At 37.6% G+C, this 21,562-nt stretch overlaps 1 protein-coding gene and 1 long non-coding RNA gene across 9 annotated transcripts in view; one reads left to right on the top strand and one right to left on the bottom strand.

Moving 5' to 3' along the window:
* Positions 1–6,700, bottom strand: part of LOC120529406 (mucin-5AC-like) — a 68,913-nt gene extending 62,213 nt beyond the window's left edge. The window contains exons 1-3 of the mRNA XM_039753180.1: positions 6,610–6,700; positions 2,333–2,407; positions 1,089–1,350 (exon numbers count right to left, since the gene is read on the bottom strand). Coding sequence (XP_039609114.1) covers positions 1,089–1,350; positions 2,333–2,407; positions 6,610–6,685 — 413 coding nt within the window. The 5' untranslated portion in view covers positions 6,686–6,700. The remainder of the gene's footprint in view (positions 1–1,088; positions 1,351–2,332; positions 2,408–6,609) is intronic.
* Positions 1–21,562, top strand: part of LOC120529411 — a 124,025-nt gene that overhangs the window by 64,485 nt on the left and 37,978 nt on the right. For 3 of the 8 annotated variants that reach the window (XR_005633733.1, XR_005633730.1, XR_005633731.1), the window contains 3 exons: positions 3,814–4,008; positions 11,009–11,110; positions 16,862–18,037. This is a non-coding gene — a long non-coding RNA (uncharacterized LOC120529411). Of the gene's footprint in view, positions 1–3,813; positions 4,009–11,008; positions 11,111–13,874; positions 13,919–16,861; positions 18,038–21,562 lie in introns of those variants that run through there. The other 5 variants (XR_005633737.1, XR_005633732.1, XR_005633736.1 and 2 more) reach the window with 3 other exon arrangements.

Below are 21,562 nucleotides of genomic sequence, written 5' to 3'. Positions count from 1 at the left end.
AGCATGTATTGGGTTGACCAGTACTTGGATGAGAGACCATCTAGGAAAGCCTTAGGTTGCTGCTGAAAGAGGTGTCAGTGAGTTCATCAGGGGGTGCTAATCCATCATCTGTGTGTGGATACTAATGCCCCAGTGCAGTGACTGATAAACTGTTCTGTAAAAATAGCACTGTCCTTCAGATGAGACGTAAAACCAGGTTCCTGATTCTCCATGGTCATAAAAGATCCCTGGGCATCTGTCAAAAATGTGATGATGATTTCCTGAATAAACTGTCCACCATAGCCTAGTCTTTCTGGGCCCCTAATCATCATCTGTCCCTTATTGACTAACTCTCTTTCTCTCTCTCTCTCTCACCCCTTCACCACATAATAGCTCAAGTGTGATGTATGTACTGTACTTGTGTAAAAATGGCTGGCATTGTATCATCCAGGAGGATGCTCCACATTGGTTGTGGTTAAGGTGTTTCCCCAATGTCTATATAAAGTGTTTTGAGTAGGTTAGAAAAGTTCTGTATACATTTAATCAATTAATATTTATTACTATTGAATGAGTGTTGCAATGCATTGAAAAATATTCCAATTACAGACATTATTAGAATATTAGAACACTCTAGACGAGAACAGGCCATTCAGCCTAACAAAGCTCGCCAGTCCTGTCCACTTATTTCTTCCAAAAAAACATCAAGTCGAGTTTTGAAAATCCCTAACGTCTTACTGTCTACCTCTACCACACTACTTGGTAGCTTTGTTAACATATTATATCAAAATAAATAAATTAGGGACATTAATGTACTTAATGTGTATTATTTTATGCAAACTTACAGCAAACTGTTGAAATGCCCTGCAAGGCAACTGATTTCCTTAAAATGGAATGATGTAGTATTAATTGAAATATGAACACTGTATTTAACAATTACTATAGCTGAAGATAAAAACAGTAATGATGATACACTTTTGCTTTAATTTTTTAACAAGTTGGTTGCCAATCAAAATACTTTAAGCTACTTAACATTGTATAATAACAGTTATCATTATAATAATAACATTTGTAAGATCATCTCTGTAGTTAGATGTCATGTTGCCTCTTACTCTTGGCCGTTGATTAAGACTCCGCTCTTGGAGAACTGCACCACAGTGCCATCCAGCTTCATGGTAATCTTACTGATGACTGGGATGCCGTCCACTACACTCCTCCTGACCTGGATGTTGAAGTCTTCATAAATGCTTTTGCAGTGGGAGGCTAAGATGTAGTTGCACTGGGTAAGAAGCTGGAAAACATCTCCATCAAAGGTCTTGAAGTGATAGTTCCCCCATGTGCTGCACACACGGCCGTTGTGAGCAGGGCTGACAGCTATGGTGAAATAAGAATTTAGGGACAGACCAAACACCTACAGTACAAGCCTGTAAAACACATGTGCATATGAAAAAAGAAAATCACACACTGATAATAGACTAAATATGTAATGCTTGTTTTTTCTTTTTTCCAAAACAATTTTTTCTTTTTCATTTGCTCTACAGATTCTAGGTAGGATACGCAAGGTTGATATTTAGTATATCTTAATGAAGCATGGAAAGAAAAAAAAAAATCTGTGTGCATTGTAATAGTACAGAAAATCCCTTTTATTTGTGATATTTGGATACAACCACTTAAGACACCTGTCAGCACTTACTCCTGGGGTGTTTGCCTATTTGCTTTCTTAACTGGTATGAGAAGATTTATGTATTTGTTAGGTGATTTTTTTTTTAAACCTGAGCATTAACAGTTCTGGGACAGAAAGCTTTAAAACTTTTTCAAACTTTTTTGTGACAAGCCATAAATAATGTGTTTCAATATCTGTAGAAATTACTCTGTAGGTGTTCAAAGGTTGCATAAAAAGATGTTCCGGTTTCCTTAATATTATATTTCATATATGAATTATTGAACACATTCCAACATTCCTTATTAGAAAATCTGAAAAGTGAACTTGGCAAATGTCAGTTCTTATTGAGAGGACTAAATCTCTATGAGCCTATAACAAAAAGCCCCAACTAACTTAACTTTAAAATCCCTGCCTTATTTTTAAATGTACAGTGTGCATATTGATCTGTTTGATATATACCTGACCAAACACACAAAACCGAACAGTAATACAGGATACCACCACTACACTTAAGGGACTGAAATGTTGCAGCCATGAAAGCCAAACAGTGTAACAGTGGTGTTCCTAAAATACATTCCTGAATTCTAATGTAATATTACTCACTTTCATTGGTAACAATATAAAGAATTTACACCATATATGCTCTTCAATGACACTAATATAGTTTGAAATGAAGTTGTGAAGTCTTCTTACCAATTTTAATAGGTATTGTCATTCCTGGAATAATGTTGATTTTCTGTCCATCAGTTTCACCAGGCAAAGGTAACACTGGGGACATTAAAAGAAATATTAGAAGCCACAATGAATGAGGATTTGTTCAGTTTATATGAAAGCTAAGCCCTGTGCTTTTTAAATGCACTAATGAGTAAAGTAGCTGCTTTTAGAACATGTGGTGCTAACATATGATATTTTACCCTTGGCAATTTATAAACTGCATTGCTTTTCCACTGTGTACCTCATTTTTATTAAATGCACACATGTGGTGTGAGACAAAATAATAACAACAACAATTTATTTCCTGCAAAGCATAACATTACACAGGGAATGAGTCAATGGGCTTTAGCAGGCCCTGATTTTTGACAGTCCCCAGCCTTGACTCCATTAGAGGACAAGAAAAACTACACAAAAAGTACCTTGTAGAGAAAAAAATGGAAGAAAGCTTTGGAAAGGCAATTAAGGGAGAGACCCCTTTCCAGGTTGGTTTGAAGTGTGCAATGGGTGTCAAAAAATCGGGTGAAGACAACATCCAAAACTTGACACAAGTATACAAAAGCTGGTTTCTGTTGCAACTAAGATCCACTGACTTTTTGGTTTCCCAAGTTAGCACTCAGTCTACTTGAACTCACAACAGCAGTTCACACTCTCACTGTCTTGTTGGTGTTTTGACGCTCCCTTAACTGCAGCATAGTCTGCACTTTGACTCTGTAGGAAGTGAGAGTAAGTGGACAGCACCTCTGTACTACTTATTAGTTGCACCCATCTGTTGATTATACAGAAAATTAACAGGCACATGAAGGAAACAGAGTACAATTCTATATTCTGAAATCACTTTAGCAGATAGTAAGTTTAGCAAAACTCCAGTAGATTAATGTTGGCAGTTGTTACCCTGAGCTCTGAAATGAAAATAAGAACAGTTCAGCCACTTAAATACTCAGTGGTCAACACTGGTGCCTCACAGCTCCAAAGTCCAGGGTGGTCTCAGTCTGTGTGAGGTTTTGGCTGTCTGGGCTTTTCTGGGTTCTTGCCCAAATACAACGTGTGTTGGGTTGATTGATAAATTGGTCTGGTGTGGATGTGCACAGAAGAATGTTGGGTAGAAATAGGATGGTTCTTGCCTTGCACTCAGTGTGGTCAGGATTAGCTAAAACTCATTTGAGCCTGAATTAAAATAAGAAGGTTCACAAAACAAATGGTTTTGATTTAATATACAGTATACAGTATAAACAGGTTCAATCAATTCTGCAATTTTTGCCAGCCTCCATTTTCTGGGTTGAGTGGTCTTGATATATACCAGCTGAAAATGTAGTTTATTAAGGAGAGGTGTTTCATTAGAAGTGAACTGCATTATCTTAAGTAGTATTACCACACACACATCATCAGTGGTGTACTTTTCCATGTCTTTTTATCATCAAATTAAGTTAATAAAGATCTGTCCTTCCACTGTTTTATTACAGACTGAGAGAAGCCAATATCTATCAAAAGCCTGAAGCAAACCTGGCCTGGTCACCAGTCCACCAATGGGTGCATTGAAGCACAAACTCAAAGTCACCCGTTGTCGGACAGTGTTAACAAACCTGATTAATCTAACAAGCATGTCATTAGGTTGTAGAAGGAAACTGGACACGAGTGATATGTGTGAACACCAAACAGTAAGTAGAATAGATGGAAATCAAATCATATCACTGTAACACCACCCTATAATTGTGTCTATTATGTAAATGGGAAAGACACTTAATTTGCCTTTTTGAAATTTTTTTTTGAGACTTTCACATATGATTATCCTCATACTGCATGTGACACTGTGGACAGATGGATAATTAATTACTACTTGTGGCTGACTGAAGTGCAAGAACTCCATGCATCATGGTACCATTAAAGGAAAGATAATCATAAATGGGAATCCTTCATTAATTGATTAACTGCAAGCATACTGTATGATTTCAAAGCTACACAATTCTCATTCTCTTTTGTTTTTGTGTATTCATCTATTTCCTAACTTCCTGCGCACTGAAAAGAAAAGTGGAAAAATGTATCATTACTTAAGTAGAGAAAAATATAAGGTACACACAAAGAATTTTAGAAATTCAGTCAAGTATAATGTGAGCATCGATATCGGAGTCTGTCTCAGGTAGAGATATCAACGTCTCACAATAAGCTGAAGAATGAACAGACAAGAATGGATAGATGACAGAGATATGGCATGATTAGAGCAGTGGTATAAGGGATCCATGAAAGGGAATCATGCATGTATAATATAAAGAGGAATAGTGCAGACAGACAGAATACAGCAGAAAGCATAACAAATCTAAGTTATTAGTTAGATCCATTTGGAGCCTGCTTAATCAAATCTAGAGCAGCAGATGCCTGGAAGCTATCCCAGCTGGCAGCATGAAGTGTAAGGCCTGAACCAATATCCAGGGGTGATCCTACACATCCTTATAATAAGAATATGTATTGGGTAAACTGATATTTTAAAGTTCAAAATGCCCTTAACTGTTCTGAAATATCTTTAGGGTCTGCCAAAGGAAAAGAAATCATAAAAATATTTGGCTTGAAGAGATAAACCAAATAGATGAGTTTTAAATTAAGAAAAAAATATAAAAGAAACAAGAAAAACTCAAAAAGAGCAAAATAGAGAGTTGCCTAAAAGGGCAATCCACAGCAAACAATTCCTAGTATACATCTGTATGCAGAATCCAGAAACTATGGCACAATTAATTTAAAAAAAGCAAAATCAGCAAACTAACAAGTAAAACTACATGCATATAACTCATTTACAACAATGCACCACTCCTGAATTTCATCTCCTCTGACCGACTATAAACAGATAGCAGGAGAACATAATATTACACACAGAAACACAATACATAAATTGAATAATTAAAGAAAACATAATCAAAGATAAACATTTGATATGAAAGAAAACAAAAACAGAAACAAAGAAACATGGAAGGAGCAAAAATATTATATGGAGAAAAAACACAAGCCAGTGCAATTACCGTGGCTGAACCATAAAAATGATGACAGTATATCTCAATTAACTGGTCCATCATGGGACACACATGCTCCCAAACAAAGGAACATGTCAGTTGAGGTTCACCACTTAGCCTAGGATGAATGTCTTTCTAATATGGATAGAAAACTCAATGGACACAAGGAGAATGACTCTCTTAGATAGTAAACCGTTCATGATTTCAAATATCTTGTGGCAGGATCACTAACCAATTTGCCAGAGTGCCAGTCCAAATATGTATGGTAGATATATAAGGCAGACACTGGACCAATAGACATTAATTAATATATCATTTCTTCAACTGCAAACATCTCTTATCAACAAAGTATGAAAGTGAAGAATTACACACAAATGCCAATCCATTCTTCCTTGTCCTAAAGCCTGCCTTTTTGTTGCTTACATTACACCAATATCTTCTGGGTATTCATCCTTTGAACCATCACAGAAGAAGCTTTTTCATGTAGTGAATTCATTGGTGGATGACACATGTGGCTACAATTAATCATAGCAGCTCTAGTTCCCTCTTCCTTTCAACACTCATGTTGGATTCACATCAAAAAATCAAGCCAACCCAGAAGAAGACTCTCAGGATTCTATGAAATGTGTATAAGGAACAGCACACTAACTGATCATTTATTAACACACTAATAGTAAACGACAATTTAGAAAGATTTACAATTGATACACGACAACTAGAGTTGGTGTTACCTCCAAGGTGTAAATGGTTTTATAAGCTACACAGGACTACATCATAAGATGCAGTAGGTGGAATATGAGATAGATGCTCCATTAAAATAACATGAAGAAAAGAAGCACATACAGAGAGAGGAACAACATAGAATGCATTGGCAAATGAAAATTCAGCCTCTCAGTGAGAGACCACACATGAACAGAAAGATGTAACCTTATTTACAACAAGCATAAAGACAAACAGACAATTCTGGACAGAAAGATGAATGTGACATGCATAAACTGAGACCTCCTTATCCCAATGCTCTAGTGTCTATAGACTTTACGTAATATCTCCATTAATTAGTTGTTACACAGACATCACAATTTGCTTGAGATTCCCTGTCCAGCTACACTGACATCACATGGGTCAAAAAATAACTAAATTTTTAGTCTCAAGTATGCAGACAGGCAGAACAGTTATACTAAGATTTTGATGACAGCATTTCCTATTAGCTAGAGACATAAACATGAAGTCCAAAGTTAGATTGTAACAAATAGTGCCTACCATTTTGCAGAGAGCCATAGCAAAGAGTTGCCATCCAAACAAGCACCCACAAGGGTGCCATCCCACCAGGCTCCATCTGCCCCTGATTGGGTTGCTTCACAGGTGCTTGTGGCAATAGTCTCACCCCAACTCTGATTTCAGCTTATATCCCAGGGGAACACTGGGCGGAATCAGGAATTGTATGTGGAGGGGTGGGTTAGGAAATGCATTTTGTTTTATTAACAGGTTACCAACGCCCCCCCTACCCATGCCAGTAATATTTAACTTGTAAAGCAGCAAAACCGGTTTACTTATTCAACAGATTTCAGTAACACTCCACTTTCCTATTTAATTTTCCTAACTAGACTGATGTTTGCACAGTCTCACTAATATGTCAGGCTCTTTTCCAGTGTAATTTACTTGACTAATATTTTTAGTCACTATTGTCTTCTGTGGTCATTGTCATTAGGCAAACAGATGTGAGATAGATTTCATGTCTTATTGATGAGATTCGAGAAAGATGTCACAAGGTGTGTCTCTGTATCTGGAAGCTAGAAAATGTTAGACTCTCTCCAAGAGTCTCCAGTTATCTCTGTGATGGTATACTGCTGACAATTATTTAGAAAACCAATGTGTAGGAAGCTGGTTCACAAACACCACTTTATTCGCATTTATTTGGAAGGATTTATCACATGCAAAGTTCAAAATATGTTTAGAAGATTTCAGTCTGCCATTAAGTGTGAACTGTATCACTGGGTACTTTATACCCAGTTGCTTAATTAGAAAATAATCCTTGCCAATAATTACATTTCATGGCTTGTTAGTACTTTAACTCTGCCATTTTAAGTCATTCTCATATCCTAGATTTTTTTTTTCCATTCTAAGGATATCATCAAATACTGTGGAGTGTAAAACGGATGAGTAATTCTCAGTCCTTCACTTTTTTCTCTTCACTTTTCTTCCATGTATTTAATTAAACCCAATAGTGCACGATAAATACACACAGGTGCAAATGGAAACAAGCTAAATGGATAACTGCTTGTTTCTTTTGCCATTTGCATCATATTGCTAATAAGGAGCGATTAAAAACCAAGACTACAGCTGTTTAAGACTTAAATAAGCAATAAGGGTTTAAAATCTTAACAAACGAGACAACTAAAATGAAGCAGAAATGTTACCTGAGCAATAAGTGCTTCTTATTAAGCAATAGGGTGGAAACAAAAACCTGCAGCCACTGTGGCCCTCCAGGACTGACTTTGCCCTTCCCTGATTTATGAGTTCACACATCATTTAAAGTTTAGTAAGACCTCCTTTAAACTCATCTGCAAATCGGCACCAACTGCATATCATTAACATGTCAGTTTTAGAAGTTTGTAGGATTATTTTTTGTATTTATATTTTTTATAAAATTTACAATTATTAAAATTTTTATTTTATATTCTGTATATAACCTTACAATTAGGGCTACACTATTATATGTGCTTCTGTATGTCTTTTTGGAAATTAGTGTTGCTGATGATGAAAGTAGCAACTTATTTATGTTATGTACATTTTTATTTATAAGTTGTATTTAACACAGGAAGCATGTGACCAGAATTTGAAGTACCACAGCAAAAGATCTGAAAACTTACATAAATGAGAGATTTCAGATTTTGATTTTGAATAAATTTGGCAAAACTTTCTGAAAACTTGCTTTCACTTTGTTATTATTGGTTGCAGAGTGCAGATTGATGGGCAAAAATGGCAAATTTATTTATTTAAAATTAGATCTGCAACACAAACATGCAGAAAGTGAATCTACTGTACAGTGCATCTGGAAAGTATTCACATCGCATCATTTTTTCCACATTTTGTTCTTACAACCTTATTCTAAAATGGATTAAATTCATTTTTTTCCTCATAATTCTGCACAAAAAACCCCATAATGACAACGTGAAAAAAGTTTACTTGAGATTTTGGCAAATTTATTAAAAATAAAAAAAATTGAGAAAGCACATGTACATAAGTATTCACAGCCTTTGCCATGAAGCTCAAAATTGAGCTCAGGTGCATCCTGTTTCCCCTGATCTTCCTTGAGATGTTTTTGCAGCTTAATTGGAGTCCACCTGTGGTAAATTCAGTTGAATGGACATGATTTGGAAAGGCACACACCTGTCTATATAAGGTCCCACAGTAGACAGTTCATGTCAGAGCACAAACCAAGCATGAAGTCAAAGGAATTGTCTGTAGACCTCTGAGACAGGATTGTCTCGAGGCACAAATCTGGGGAAGGTTACAGAAAAATTTCTGCTGCTTTGAAGGTCCCAATGAGCACAGTTGCCTCCATCATCCGTAAGTGGAAGAAGTTTGAAACCACCAGGACTCTTCCTAGAGCTGGCTGGCCATCTAAACTGAGTGATTGGGGGATAAGGGCCTTAGTCAGGGAGGTGACCAAGAACCCGATGGTCACTCTGTCAGAGCTCCAGAGGTCTTCTGTGGAGAGAGGAGAACCTTCCAGAAGGACAACCATCTCTGCAGCAATCCACGAATCAGGCCTGTATGGTAGAGTGGCTAGATGGAAGCCACTCCTTAGTAAAAGGCATGTGGCAGCCTGCCTAGAGTTTGCCAAAAGGCACCTGAAGGACTCTCAGACCATGAGAAACAAAATTCTCTGGTCTGATGAGACAAAGATTGAACTCTTTGGTGTGAATGCTAGGCGTCACATTTGGAGGAAACCAAGCACCGCTCATCACCAGGCCAATACCATCCCTACAGTGAAGCATGGTGGTGGCAGTATCATGCTGTGGGGATGTTTTTCAGTTGCAGTTCCTGGGAGACTAGTCAGGATAAAGGGAAAGATGACTGCAGCAATGTAGAGAGACACCCTGGATGAAAACCTGCTCTAGAGCGCTCTTGACTCAGACTGGGGCGACGGTTCATCTTTCAGCAGGACAACGACCCTAAGCACACAGCCAAGATATCAAAGGAGTGGCTTAAGGACAACTCTGTGGATGTCCTTGAGTGGCTCAGCCAGAGCCCAGACTTGAATCCGATTGAACATTGCTGGAGAGATCTTCAAATGGCTGTGCACAGACGCTTCCCATCCAACCTGATGGAGGCTGAGAGGTGCTGCAAAGAGGAATGGGTGAAACTGGCCAAGGATAGGTGTGCCAAGCTTGTGGCATCATATTCAAAAAGACTTGAGGCTGTAATTGCTGTTAAAGATGCATCAACAAAGTATTGAGCAAAGGCTGTACTTATGTACATGTTATTTTTACTAAATTTTTAAAAACCTCAAGCAAACTGTTTTTCACATTGTCATTATGTGGTGTTGTGTGTAGAATTCTGAGGAAAAAATGAATTTAATCCATTTTGGAATAAGGCAGTAACATAACAAAATGTGGAAAAAGTGATGTGCTGTGAATACTTTCTGGATACACTGTATACACAGAATATATAGCATTTCATACAAAGAATACAAAATATGACTCATTTTGAACTGCAAATAAGTTGAATGTGTTACTACATAGATATGGGTGAGAGTGTATTGGTTACATTAGCCTATTTTCTTTAATTTATTGTAGATTTAATACATTTTTCTTTGGGATTTACTGTATTATTTTTTATTACCTGATTATGAAACATGTAGAAATTAGTTTCATTTTCATTATTTACCATCATAATTTATTGTGTTGACATCTCATTTTTTAAAAGGTGCCCACATGCTCCTTTTTGTCATAATGCTATCTAGGCTAGCACCACATATGAGTAGTCATTGTCCAAATTTGAGAATAACTTTAAAAACTTTTGCAACGCCGCTTTCTTGTATGATAGATTCTTGGCTAATGAATTCAAGATTTTCATTTTGTTTTGCATATTTGGTTTTATTACATGGTAATTTGAATCCTGGCTTTGACCCCTACTTGTCATAAGGTAAAGATTTCCTCTCATGTATCTACTAGCCTTTATTGCCTGCCAGTTTATTTCTGTGGAAGAACAACAGTAGATTAAGCTTGGTAACTTATCATTTGGCTTAAGCAACAGGTATCAATGTCTTTGATATACTAACACAGGCACTGGTGTGTGCTTTAAAGAGCTCATATGGCAAAGGGTGTAAACTCTCCTTCCAGAGCTTTGAGTTTTCCAATATTACATTTATTTGCCCTGACTTTATATTTCTGTTCCATAATCCTGTTTAAATCTCTATTTTTCATGAGTGACTCTTCAATAGTGAAGCATTCTTTTCATCCATTATTACACACCTTTATTTGTAGCATTCATCAAACTTCACTATTTGCCATTGCTTTTTTCCATTATCCTGTACTTCACTACATTCTTTGATGCTTTAATGTTATTTCAAGTATTCAGAGTATACAGTATTTATTGTCATAGGTTCTGGGAATTCTTTTGATTTTGAATGCAGTGTGCTTTATTTTCACAGTTTGGAAACAAAGATGCTAAGAGCTCTGAAGGTGTGACGCACGAGTGTGGAACAACATCTACAGCATTTACATCTTTCATATTTACAAGGAAAAATCTCTAGGTGAGTAAAACATAAATAGAGAAAATGCCACTTATTCTATTTAAATTGTCATCTATATATATATTTTTACAGCACCAAAAGGAAATGCAGCCCCTTGTCTGTTGTGCGTGTGCTGTACGGCCATTTCCAACACTTGGACTAATTCCAGCGCTTTCTTGAAGTACACAGAGATGGTTCTGACAAAAGTCTCTGCTAAATGCTGCCATCAAGTATACTGCGTACCAGTGGTATCTTAACATTCAGTCCAGTCAGTCCCCTTGCTAAAAAAATAAAATAAACTGCAATAGCAAAAAAATATAACAGAAATGAATACAAGGACATGTTTTCCCAGCTGAAATTCATATAATCAGGTTTGCATCAACTGGGCTTCTTCTAAATGGGTTTAAACAAGTTTTGAAATGATTACGCAAACTGCATGATATTTTCCAAAATGTTGACACATTGGTAATCTAGTTTTTCCCATGTCTCCTCGACTAAATCCAGAATGTCAAAAGCTTATGGAGACTTTTGGTGCCTCACAATAACCAAAAAGCATAAACGGGATAAGTTGCTCCCAATCCAGTCTGTCTTTTATAACAAACTTATTTTAATGACTGATTAAATCCTTCAACCAAACCATCTGAAGGTTATAAACAGATGTCTTAATATGTTTTATTCAAATGAGAGGTGCAAGTTTTTTAAATATTTTGGACCATGATACATAAGGATCTCTTTATGGATCCGAACTCACGCAAACACCCCTAATAGTTTCCAGCCAGTAGTTTTAGTTTTAGCCAAATTAAATGGAATGGATTCTGAATATCGAGTCACATACTGTAATACCCAGTCACTAGAATGTACTTTTGACCCCAGGTGGAGAGTTTGAGGGGTCCCACGATATCTATACCAATGCATTCAAAAAAAATATCACTTATAGGCAAAAGCAGCAGTGGGCTTTTTGGTGCCATGCTACAGTATTTGCCTTAATTAACCATGAGGTGCAACAGCGTCTTACCTCCTCATAAATTCCTGGCCAGTAAAAGCATAGTTTAATACACTCAATTTTTTTATCAGGACCCAACTATCCACCCATTAAGTTAGCGTTTACCACTCATATATCTCATGCTGATGTGGATTTAGGATGTGAGAACTGGTCCGAACACCATCCAACAAACACCAGAACTTAATAAAACACATGTTTATTGCTATAATAAAGTCCACACAACACACAGTACTTCCAGCATTAAACACTCCCAACACAGGCCGCCTTTCTTCCTCCTGTCACTGGAACTTCGTCCACCTCCAGCTCCCTGATTGTAGGAAGGCGGCCCCTTTTATAATCTCCCGAATGTGCTCCAGGTGCTCGCTGATGACCTTCCAGCGGCACTTCCTGGTGTGGTGGAAGTGCCACATGAGCAACCTGGAAGCTTCTTCCTCTACCTGCCCAGGTGTGGCAGAAGTGCAGGTTTCCCGGGCTCCAGCGTGATTGTATTAAAGCAACCACTATTGATTTTCACAACATTACGTCTTTTGAATACCTGGTTGTTAAAATCACTGGAAAGGCTTCGCTGCACATTATATTAATCTACAGATCTTCTAAGCCTCAGATGGACTTTTTCTCTGAACTTTATGAAATACTCACTCTTGTCTGTGGCATGTCTGCTGCTGTTATTTTACTTGGTGACCTTAATATTCATGTGGATTCTGACTGTCCAATAGCTTGCGAGCTACATTCAGTACTGGATTGTTTCAGTTTTGTGCAGCATGTTGGTTTTTCAAGCCATGCTAAGGGCCATATTCTGAATCTTGTATGTTCCACTGGTCTGCAGAATGTCTGTACATCCGGTACTGTTATTGGTATCTCCAATCACAAGCTGATTGAATTTAGCTTCACTTATTCCCTCCCTAAAATAAGTCTAAAATCAAAAATAACCTAGCGTAATATAAGAACATTGATCAGTTATCCTTCTCTATGTCTGTTGGTGCTTCCTGTCTCCATGATGTTTCTGGGTTGTCTTGCCCTATACAGATATTATCTCTATATAATTCCACATTGTCACAAATTTTGGATCATTATGCACCTATTAAATCCTTGAATATTCCTACTACCCGGTCATCTCCATGGTTTACAGCAGAATTGCATACCATGAAACAATCTGGTCGCCGCTTGGAAAGGCTCTGGAAGAAGACTGGTCTGGCTGTTCATGCCCTGGTTTATACTGGACACCTGAAGGAATACAGATGTGCCTTATCTGCTGCACGCACAAAGTACTATTCCACTCTTATTGACTTTGGTACTTGTCACCCTAGATCTCTTTTCAATACAGTTAACAGACTTTGTCAACCTGCTGGTAAAAATCCATATTTCTCTGCTGAGCACTGCAACCTATTTTTGGACTATTTTCAGTCAAAAATGATGACCATATATCAAAGTTTCCCTACTAATCATTCCTCATCTCTGTCAACTAATCATACTTCTAAATCTACAGTTTATTTATCTAAATTTAACCCTACTACACCACCTTATATTGCTGAAGTAATATCTAAATTAAATCAATCTACTGTACCTGCAACCTAGATCCTGCACCTACTTTACGGATTAAGGCTTGCATTGACAAACTTTCTGCCCCCATTTCTCACTTTATCAACTGTAGTTTCCGTACCTGTCTTGTTCCAAGTGATTTAAAAACTGCTGCTATAACCCCTGTTCTAAAAAAACCTGGCTCAGATCCCTTACAGCTAAAAGTTTACCACCCTATTTCTAATCTTCCATTTATTTATGTAGGAGTAAAGTTGGACAGTTTAACATCTGTGGCAGAGCGACGGGCATTAAACAAACTCCTGTCAATCATGAAGAATCAACTGCATCCACTGAACAGTGTCATCTCCAGATAGAGGAGCAGGTTCAATGACAGACTGAGCAGATCGTTCCTCCCCCACACTATGCGACTCTTCAATTCCACCCGGGGGAGTAAATGCTAACATTACTCAAAGTTATTGTCTGCTTTTACATGAATTTTTATTTCTATTTAATCTAATATATATATATATTTTTTTATATCAGTATACTGCTGCTGGATTATGTAAATTTTCTCTTGGGATTAATAAAGTATCTATCTATCTATCTATCTATCTATCTATCTATCTATCTATCTATCTATCTAGCTATCTAGTATTACGCCTTCATTAGGGAATCCATATCTGCCACTACTTTATTCACACAAGGTATCCCTTAAGGGTCAGTTCTCAGTCTATATGCTCCCATTAGGGGAGATTATTCGTCGGTATAGTCTGAGCTTCCACTGCTATGCCGATAACACGCAACTTTATGTAAGCATGGATGTTACTGCAATATCTTCACCTGTTGCACTTACTGACTGCATTCGGGACATCAATCATTGGATGACAGATCATTTTTTACAACTCAATCTTGATAAAACAGAAATCTTATTGGTTGGCACCAAATCTGTCCTCTCTACCCTTTGTGGGCTAAAAATTGACAGGGATCCTGGTTCAACCCTCAGCATCAGTCCGTAATTTGGGTGTCATCTTTGATCAGCTTCTTACTTTTCAATCACACATCAGCTCAATAGTACAGACAGCCTTTTTTCATCTTCACAACATTGCTCATCTGCATTCATTCCTCAGTGTGAAAGATACTGAGTCACTCATTCAAGCTTTCGTCACTACCCGTCTGGACTATTGCAATGCTTTGTTTTATGGCCTCCCGACTAAATATATCAACAGATTACAATATCTTTAGAATTCTGCTGCTTGTTTACTTACACACACTAAAAATCTGCTCACATCACTCCTGTCCTCTATGAGTTACATTGGTTACCAGTTTCTTCAAGAATCAAATATAAAATTATCCTTCTCACTTTTAAAGCCCTTTATGGTTTAGCCCCTTATCTGTCTGAGCTGCTGTCTCCTTACAATCCTGCCCATGCATTACGATCATTGAACGCTAAGTTACTCACCGTACCTAAATACAGGTTAGTAACTATGGGTGGGAGAGCTTTCACAGTGATAGCCCCTAAAATTTGGAATTCTCTCCCTCTCAGCCTTCGAATAGAAAAATCTATTAATAATTTCAAACATCTGTTAAAAATACATCTCCTCAATGAGTATTATTCTTCTTCATGTATGTAATTTATACTGTCTTGTATTGAATTGTAAAGTGTCCTTGAGTGTATGAAAGGCGCTACATAAATTAAACTTATTATTATTATGACACTCGGGGCGCCCCCTGGCTGTGGCCATGGGCCTCTATAGGTTTGAGCCTTCTGGCTCGGTCCCCGTGGTCCCCTCATCATCCAGGGCAGTTGTCCCCTCGTGGCCTGGGGTACATATAAACCGCCTCCCGGTCCTTCCAGGCGTCCCAGTTGAGTCTGGCACCCAGTCTCCTGCAGCACTGCGCCTCCATCAGCGGAGACCAATCGGGTGCAGTGGCCTGAGTTTCTGGACCACTCACAAAATAATTTTTTCGATGGGTCCCTGCCTTGGAAGAGGCAGACAGTCCCATCTGGGATGCCATTATTAGAGCTGGTCCAAATACCATCAGACAGACACCAGCACAAGTACAAAACACACATTTATTGCTATAATAAAGTCCACACAACACACAGTGCTTCCAGCACCAAATACTCCCAACACGGGCCTCTCCCAATGTCCGTAGGCCGCCTTTCTTCCTCCTGTCACTGGAGCTTTGTCCAGCTCCCGACTCTAGCTCCCTGAGTTTAGGAAGGCGGCCCCTTTTATAATCACCCGGATGTGCTCCAGGTGCTCGCTGATGACCTTCCTGCAGCACTTCTTGGTGTAGCGGAAGTGCTGCACAAGCATCCTGAATTTGATAGAGATGTATAATTTATGGAGATTACCACATTCTAGGTGTGCTTCGGGGAATCGTCCACTATTCTCTTTTCAACACATGGGGAAATTGTTTAAGCTGAGTCTACAGATTTAATACGTGTCCTGTCATCAAATGTATCAGATGAGGGAAGGACATCTGCCAGTTCAGACATGAACTCTACAATGGAAGCTGAGGAGGTTCTGTCACATTGAACCACTATCCCTTTGGTAGAGCTTTATGCACATATAACATGAGTGGGTATGTTGATCCTAACCCAGGAAGTAGGATTGTCTCAGTCAGGGATTGCTGGTCTGTTACTACTTTTTGTTAGACCAATGCTGTTAAACTATAATTGCATATTGGGAAGCAGTATGCACAACCACTGGCAAATGTCTACATTCTGTATGAAAGGAAATAGCATATTTTGCCAACGAATACATACTGTACATGAATCCCCATTTATACAGGTAAGACATGTCTGCTTTTTCAAGTATTATTATGAACCAATATTCTGGCAAGCAACAATGGAAATCTAGCTGCCTGTAGTGAATAAATGCCCTTACATTCTGCCTATTTACAATCACAACACCAGTACAGGAAGAAAGAAAGTGAACAGAAAAAAACAGTCCACAATAACGTTTGCCTTTGCACCATCCACAATCCATAGGTTTGTCCAAGTGGAGGCAGTTGATGATGATGATGTATCTAGGCTCTTCACACTTATAACAACAAATCACAGGTGATGACCTCTTCTCAGAAATACCATCATCTCAGGTTCTCTTCAGGAAGGTTCAGGCCTGAGCAGTTTTGGTCTCTTTCTTCTCGTTGCATTCTGTTTCAAAAGTAGGGTTGAAGTAATTCTGCAATCCCAGTAAGTTCTAACATGTTTTTCTACAACTGTGTTTTGACATCCCTGGCAGGAGAATCTGTGAAAGCATGCAAAAAATCGACTATTGTGCCTAATGTTGGACTGTTTCTACCACCAATCAATGTGAACGCTCTTCTGTACATAATTGATTTTCCAATATGGAACAAGACAGCATAGAAAACAGCTGGATTCTACAGGACACAGAGAATGAAGAATGAATGCATAAAGAATTCAGAAATGCAAGCCTTTGTGTGACTGACCCCCTCCAGCCACATGCACAGTTGATTCAGGTGGACGTTTAATACTCATCTCACTTTTGGATAGTAAGAAGATTATAGGCACTTTCCAGATAAAGTATTGTAAAAGAGTTGATTGGCTGACTTGGTTTAAAACTGTACAGAATTATTCTAGACTGAAATTTTATTTAAGTCCATTTTCTTTGAAACAAAATTTGGTGTCTAATAGAATAGCGGAGTAACATTTTTTTTATTTCTCAGCATAATCCTTTATGGCCTTTTTGCCTGATTTTGAAATTGTGTATAATGTGCCTTACATTAAGTTAAATGAGTACTAAACAGTACTTCACATGCACAGATGTATGTTTTGCTTGCTAATTGTATCAACAAAATCAGAATAGCATTAGTGTTGTGTATTAGACTGAATTAAGTATAATAGTACAACAGTAAATATCATTGTTTTGGTCTGCCAGAGACCTTCAAGCAATATTGGCCATAAGATGATGGGGTGGCAATTCATCACAGGACCCTTTTACACCCATGGGAACAATCTGGAGTCATAAAAAGTATATCTTTGTTTTGTAGAGAAGAAAAATCCCATTTATTGGGAGAATATGCTCAATAAATATTTTAGTTGGTAGGTAACATACTCAACTATTCCAGGTCTAATTGATCCATTTAATCTTTTACACATTTTTAATAATATTTGGTTTAAATGTCCTTAGCTGCAAGCTTGAAAATATCTCTGAATCACGGTTCTCCGTTTATGTCTAGCTTATGTGGAATTGCCAAATAATTATTGGCCTCCTCTTGATTTGGTTCACTTATTGACTTAACACTAGCACTGTCAGAATCTGATTGTTTGTGGTTCTAGATAAAAGTTCTTAAATGTCTTTACAAGTGACTTTACAGCAAAGGGCTTATTTGTTTCTTCAACTTCTTTATTGTACTAATGTCACACTCCAGCTGAATAAACAAAAATAAAAAAGTCAGATAATAATTTTTCTTTTATGCCTGCCAAATCTCAGATTTTTCTCTTTTTTTACTGTAGCTAAATGACAAAATATTCATCACAAACAAGATAAAGGATTAGAGTCAGTAAATCCTTCAAACATTCATTTATTATTTACAAAGGGAGAATCGGAATTCAATGTCAGGAGAATTAGGTGCTACAACTAGGTGTGTTCATTACAACTAGAGGAAAAACAGAGTGTCCAAAAGAGGATGTGTAAAATAAACATTCAGAATGCTGCTTGGCAGACAGGACCGAGATGAGGAAGCTGCACAGAACAGAAATGGGGTGAGAAAGAGAGAATAGCAGCCAACTGCATTGACGGCCAGCAAGACAATTATGAGACCTCCTCACTAGACCAGAGACTGGATGGAATCAGCTGCCAGGGAGATGGCTGACCTGACAGACTCAAAACAGCCGTCACCTTAATGTCATGTAAAATGGCTGGGTTAGCATTATGATTGAGAAAAATCACAGACAAAAGGCTTTAGTGGAACTCAAAATCAATGAAATGAAGATGGTCAAGAAGACAGGTTAGCAGGACAGTTAGAAGGAAACAAAATAAAATAAAATTTGGCTTGAACCAAATTTTTTGATACAAAATCTGAGGTCCTTAGGACTTATAATATAAAATAAAAGCAGATTTTATCAATCTAATAAAACTTATAAGAGAAAAAATATTTTTCCCAATAATGCAAAAGAAAATGTCTATTGTGAAGAAATGAGATGCTGATTTGTGGACATTTGTACCTCTATATGTGAAAATGCTAAGCAATACATTTTCTTCAGTGTTCTGTATTGAGGGTCTGCAGCATGCTAGACTGTGCTTTCAGAGAGTAACACAAAAACAATCACTTTAACACAATTTATTGGAAACATAACAATTACAGAAAATAGTTATGGGCATGTTTACAACACACAAAATCTACACTCTTAAAAAAGAAGGTGCATTTCTTCAGGACAATAAATAACAAACTAAGAAAACCTGAACTTATCCTGTGGTATTGTATGCAGCAATGTCCTTTTAACATCATGATCCATTGATCCATTGATAGTTCATTAATCTGTTATCATCTATTCTTGGTAATTTTCTGCACAGAGTCTGGAATGGATCTAGATAAACTAAGCATCTTTCTGGAACCTTCATTTACATTTACATTTTTTTTTGGTTCCCCTATGGCATCACGCTCAAGAACCACTCTGGCATTTTTATTTTTAAGTGTGTACTGTCCCAAAACTGTTTCTAAATTCATGAATGTGAAACTCCCTAAAAACTGTGGTTTTATGAAGGACTTTTTTTTTGGATGGGGCAGGGACAAGGAATATTCCTCCCTAAAGCCTTATTCACACTTCATTTTTTCACTTAGTGCCACTTAGTGCTAGGGACCTTTAGTGAGCCAGTGTGAAAGATGGAGACAGATATAAAGATGTCAGAAATATTAAAATAAAAAATGATGAAACATATGAGTAACAGATATGAAAATGATTTGGAATTTTTCAGTACTGGCTTTTGTAAATGTTGTAATAAGCTTTTAGAAGACAATTATATAAATTAAATATTGTTTCATTGGACTATAATTTTTATTAAATAAAGTCTACTGGTCAAAAATGTTCTGATATGCCAAACACAAAAGGGTGATGCCAAATGGTGTAATAACAGGACTGTGAATGAAAAACACTTTGTTAATGATTGAGACCAGAGGAGAGCAGACTGATTGTTGCCTCTAACAGAAGGTTTACAAATACTCAAATAACAGCTCTTTAAATGTTCTGTGCAGAAGGGCATCACTGAATGGACAACACATTGAACATTGAAGCAGATGGCATATAACAACAAAAAGATCTCATTAGGTTCTACCATTGTCAGTTATGAACAGGAAGTCAAATCTACATTGGGTACAAGATAGCCAAAACTGTAAGACTTGGAAAAAATGTTGCATGGCCTGAGAAATTTCAGTGTTTTGTGACATGCAAATGGTAGTACCCATTTCCACAGTACAACTTGGACAATCAAATGTCTTTCGTATTGCGCTAACACCATGTAGTCAAGCTATGAACACACCACCAAGGAAAGCTAGGATGACTCCTTGACAGGCTATAGAAAACATTAAATTAATAAAATCAAAAGAAAATTCCTTAATAACTACAAGATAAATAAGGGAAAATGGGAATCAGAATACCACTGCACATCTAGTAGTCATATTCAAATTCATATAAATCAATATCTGCAAGAGTTATCGTATTACTAATCCCAGTATGCAATTAAATAATGCTAGTAATAAAGATCTAACCTTACTCAAAGTAATGATTACAATACATGAAGGATACAGTACAAGAGAGTTGTGACAACTGACATATCCCATGCCCCAGGTTGAAATGTCCCTAAATGCCGATAATCATAATTGAGGTCAAAGTATACAGAAATATACTAAGGGCATCAGCAATAAACCCATTCAGTAAACCCACAGTTGTTGTGGACCCTGGTTTTGGGGGGCAGTCATGTCAGAAAACAATAGTCTAAGAGAATGTCTACACCTGGATGCTTCATACCAATAAGTGTCCTGTAGAGCTCTTCCACTTCAGGGTTTCAGAGGCAAAAGCGCATGTCTTTTTCAAAGGGAAGAGAAAATATTGTTGTTGTAGAACAATTAATTGCCCTGTCCAATGTGTTTGGAACTGTCTTGGTCCCTTTCTTAAGAATCTTATAGTCCAAATTAACTTTAAATTATGGAACAAAGTCATACACACAAAAATGTCTAAATCAAAAAATATAACGTAACTCATTATTTACAAAGTACATCATAATTATACCAAGGTGGAAGAAATATACACAGAAGATAAGGAGGAATTACTATAATTAATTTTCTTGGATTTTATTGATTTAATGTTTTCTCTATTGTGTTAAGGTATCCATCCATTTATTGTGTATACCTAGCGTGACTAGCAGGTGTTAGTTTGATACCAGATACACTTGACTGTCCAAGTTGCATTGTAAGGTGGGGTACTATATACAGTATATGTGCAATTGGTTATGTTTATATACAGATCTTTTTTCAAGCGATGCAAATGATACTGCCATAATATTCCTCAAACAGCATAAAACCATTAACCCATCCTGATTTGTGTCGGGCAGCACGGTGGCGCAGTGATAGCCCTGCTGCCTTGCAGTTAGGAGACCCAGGTTCACTTCCCAGGTCCTCCCTGTGTGGAGTTTGCATGTTCTCTCCGTGTCTGAGTGGGTTTTCTCCGGGCGCTCCGGTTTCCTCCCACAGTCCAAAGACATGCAGGTCAGGTGGATTGGCGATTCTAAATTGGCCCTGGTGTGTTTGTGTGTGTCCTGCGGTGGGTTGGCACCCTGCCCAGGATTGGTTCCTGCCTTGTTGCCTGAGGTTGGCTCCAGCAGACCCCTGTGACCCGGTGTTTGGATTCAGCGGGTTGGAAAATGGATGGATGGATGATTTGTGTCAAAGGTACAGAGTGCTGGTGATAGAGTAATGGTGTGATG

This window comes from Polypterus senegalus, chromosome 1 (genome assembly GCF_016835505.1).
Source record: "Polypterus senegalus isolate Bchr_013 chromosome 1, ASM1683550v1, whole genome shotgun sequence".
NCBI classification, from domain to species: Eukaryota; Metazoa; Chordata; class Cladistia; order Polypteriformes; family Polypteridae; genus Polypterus; species Polypterus senegalus.
Note: the sequence above shows the minus strand (reverse complement) of the source record. Positions and strands in the feature narration are given on the sequence as shown.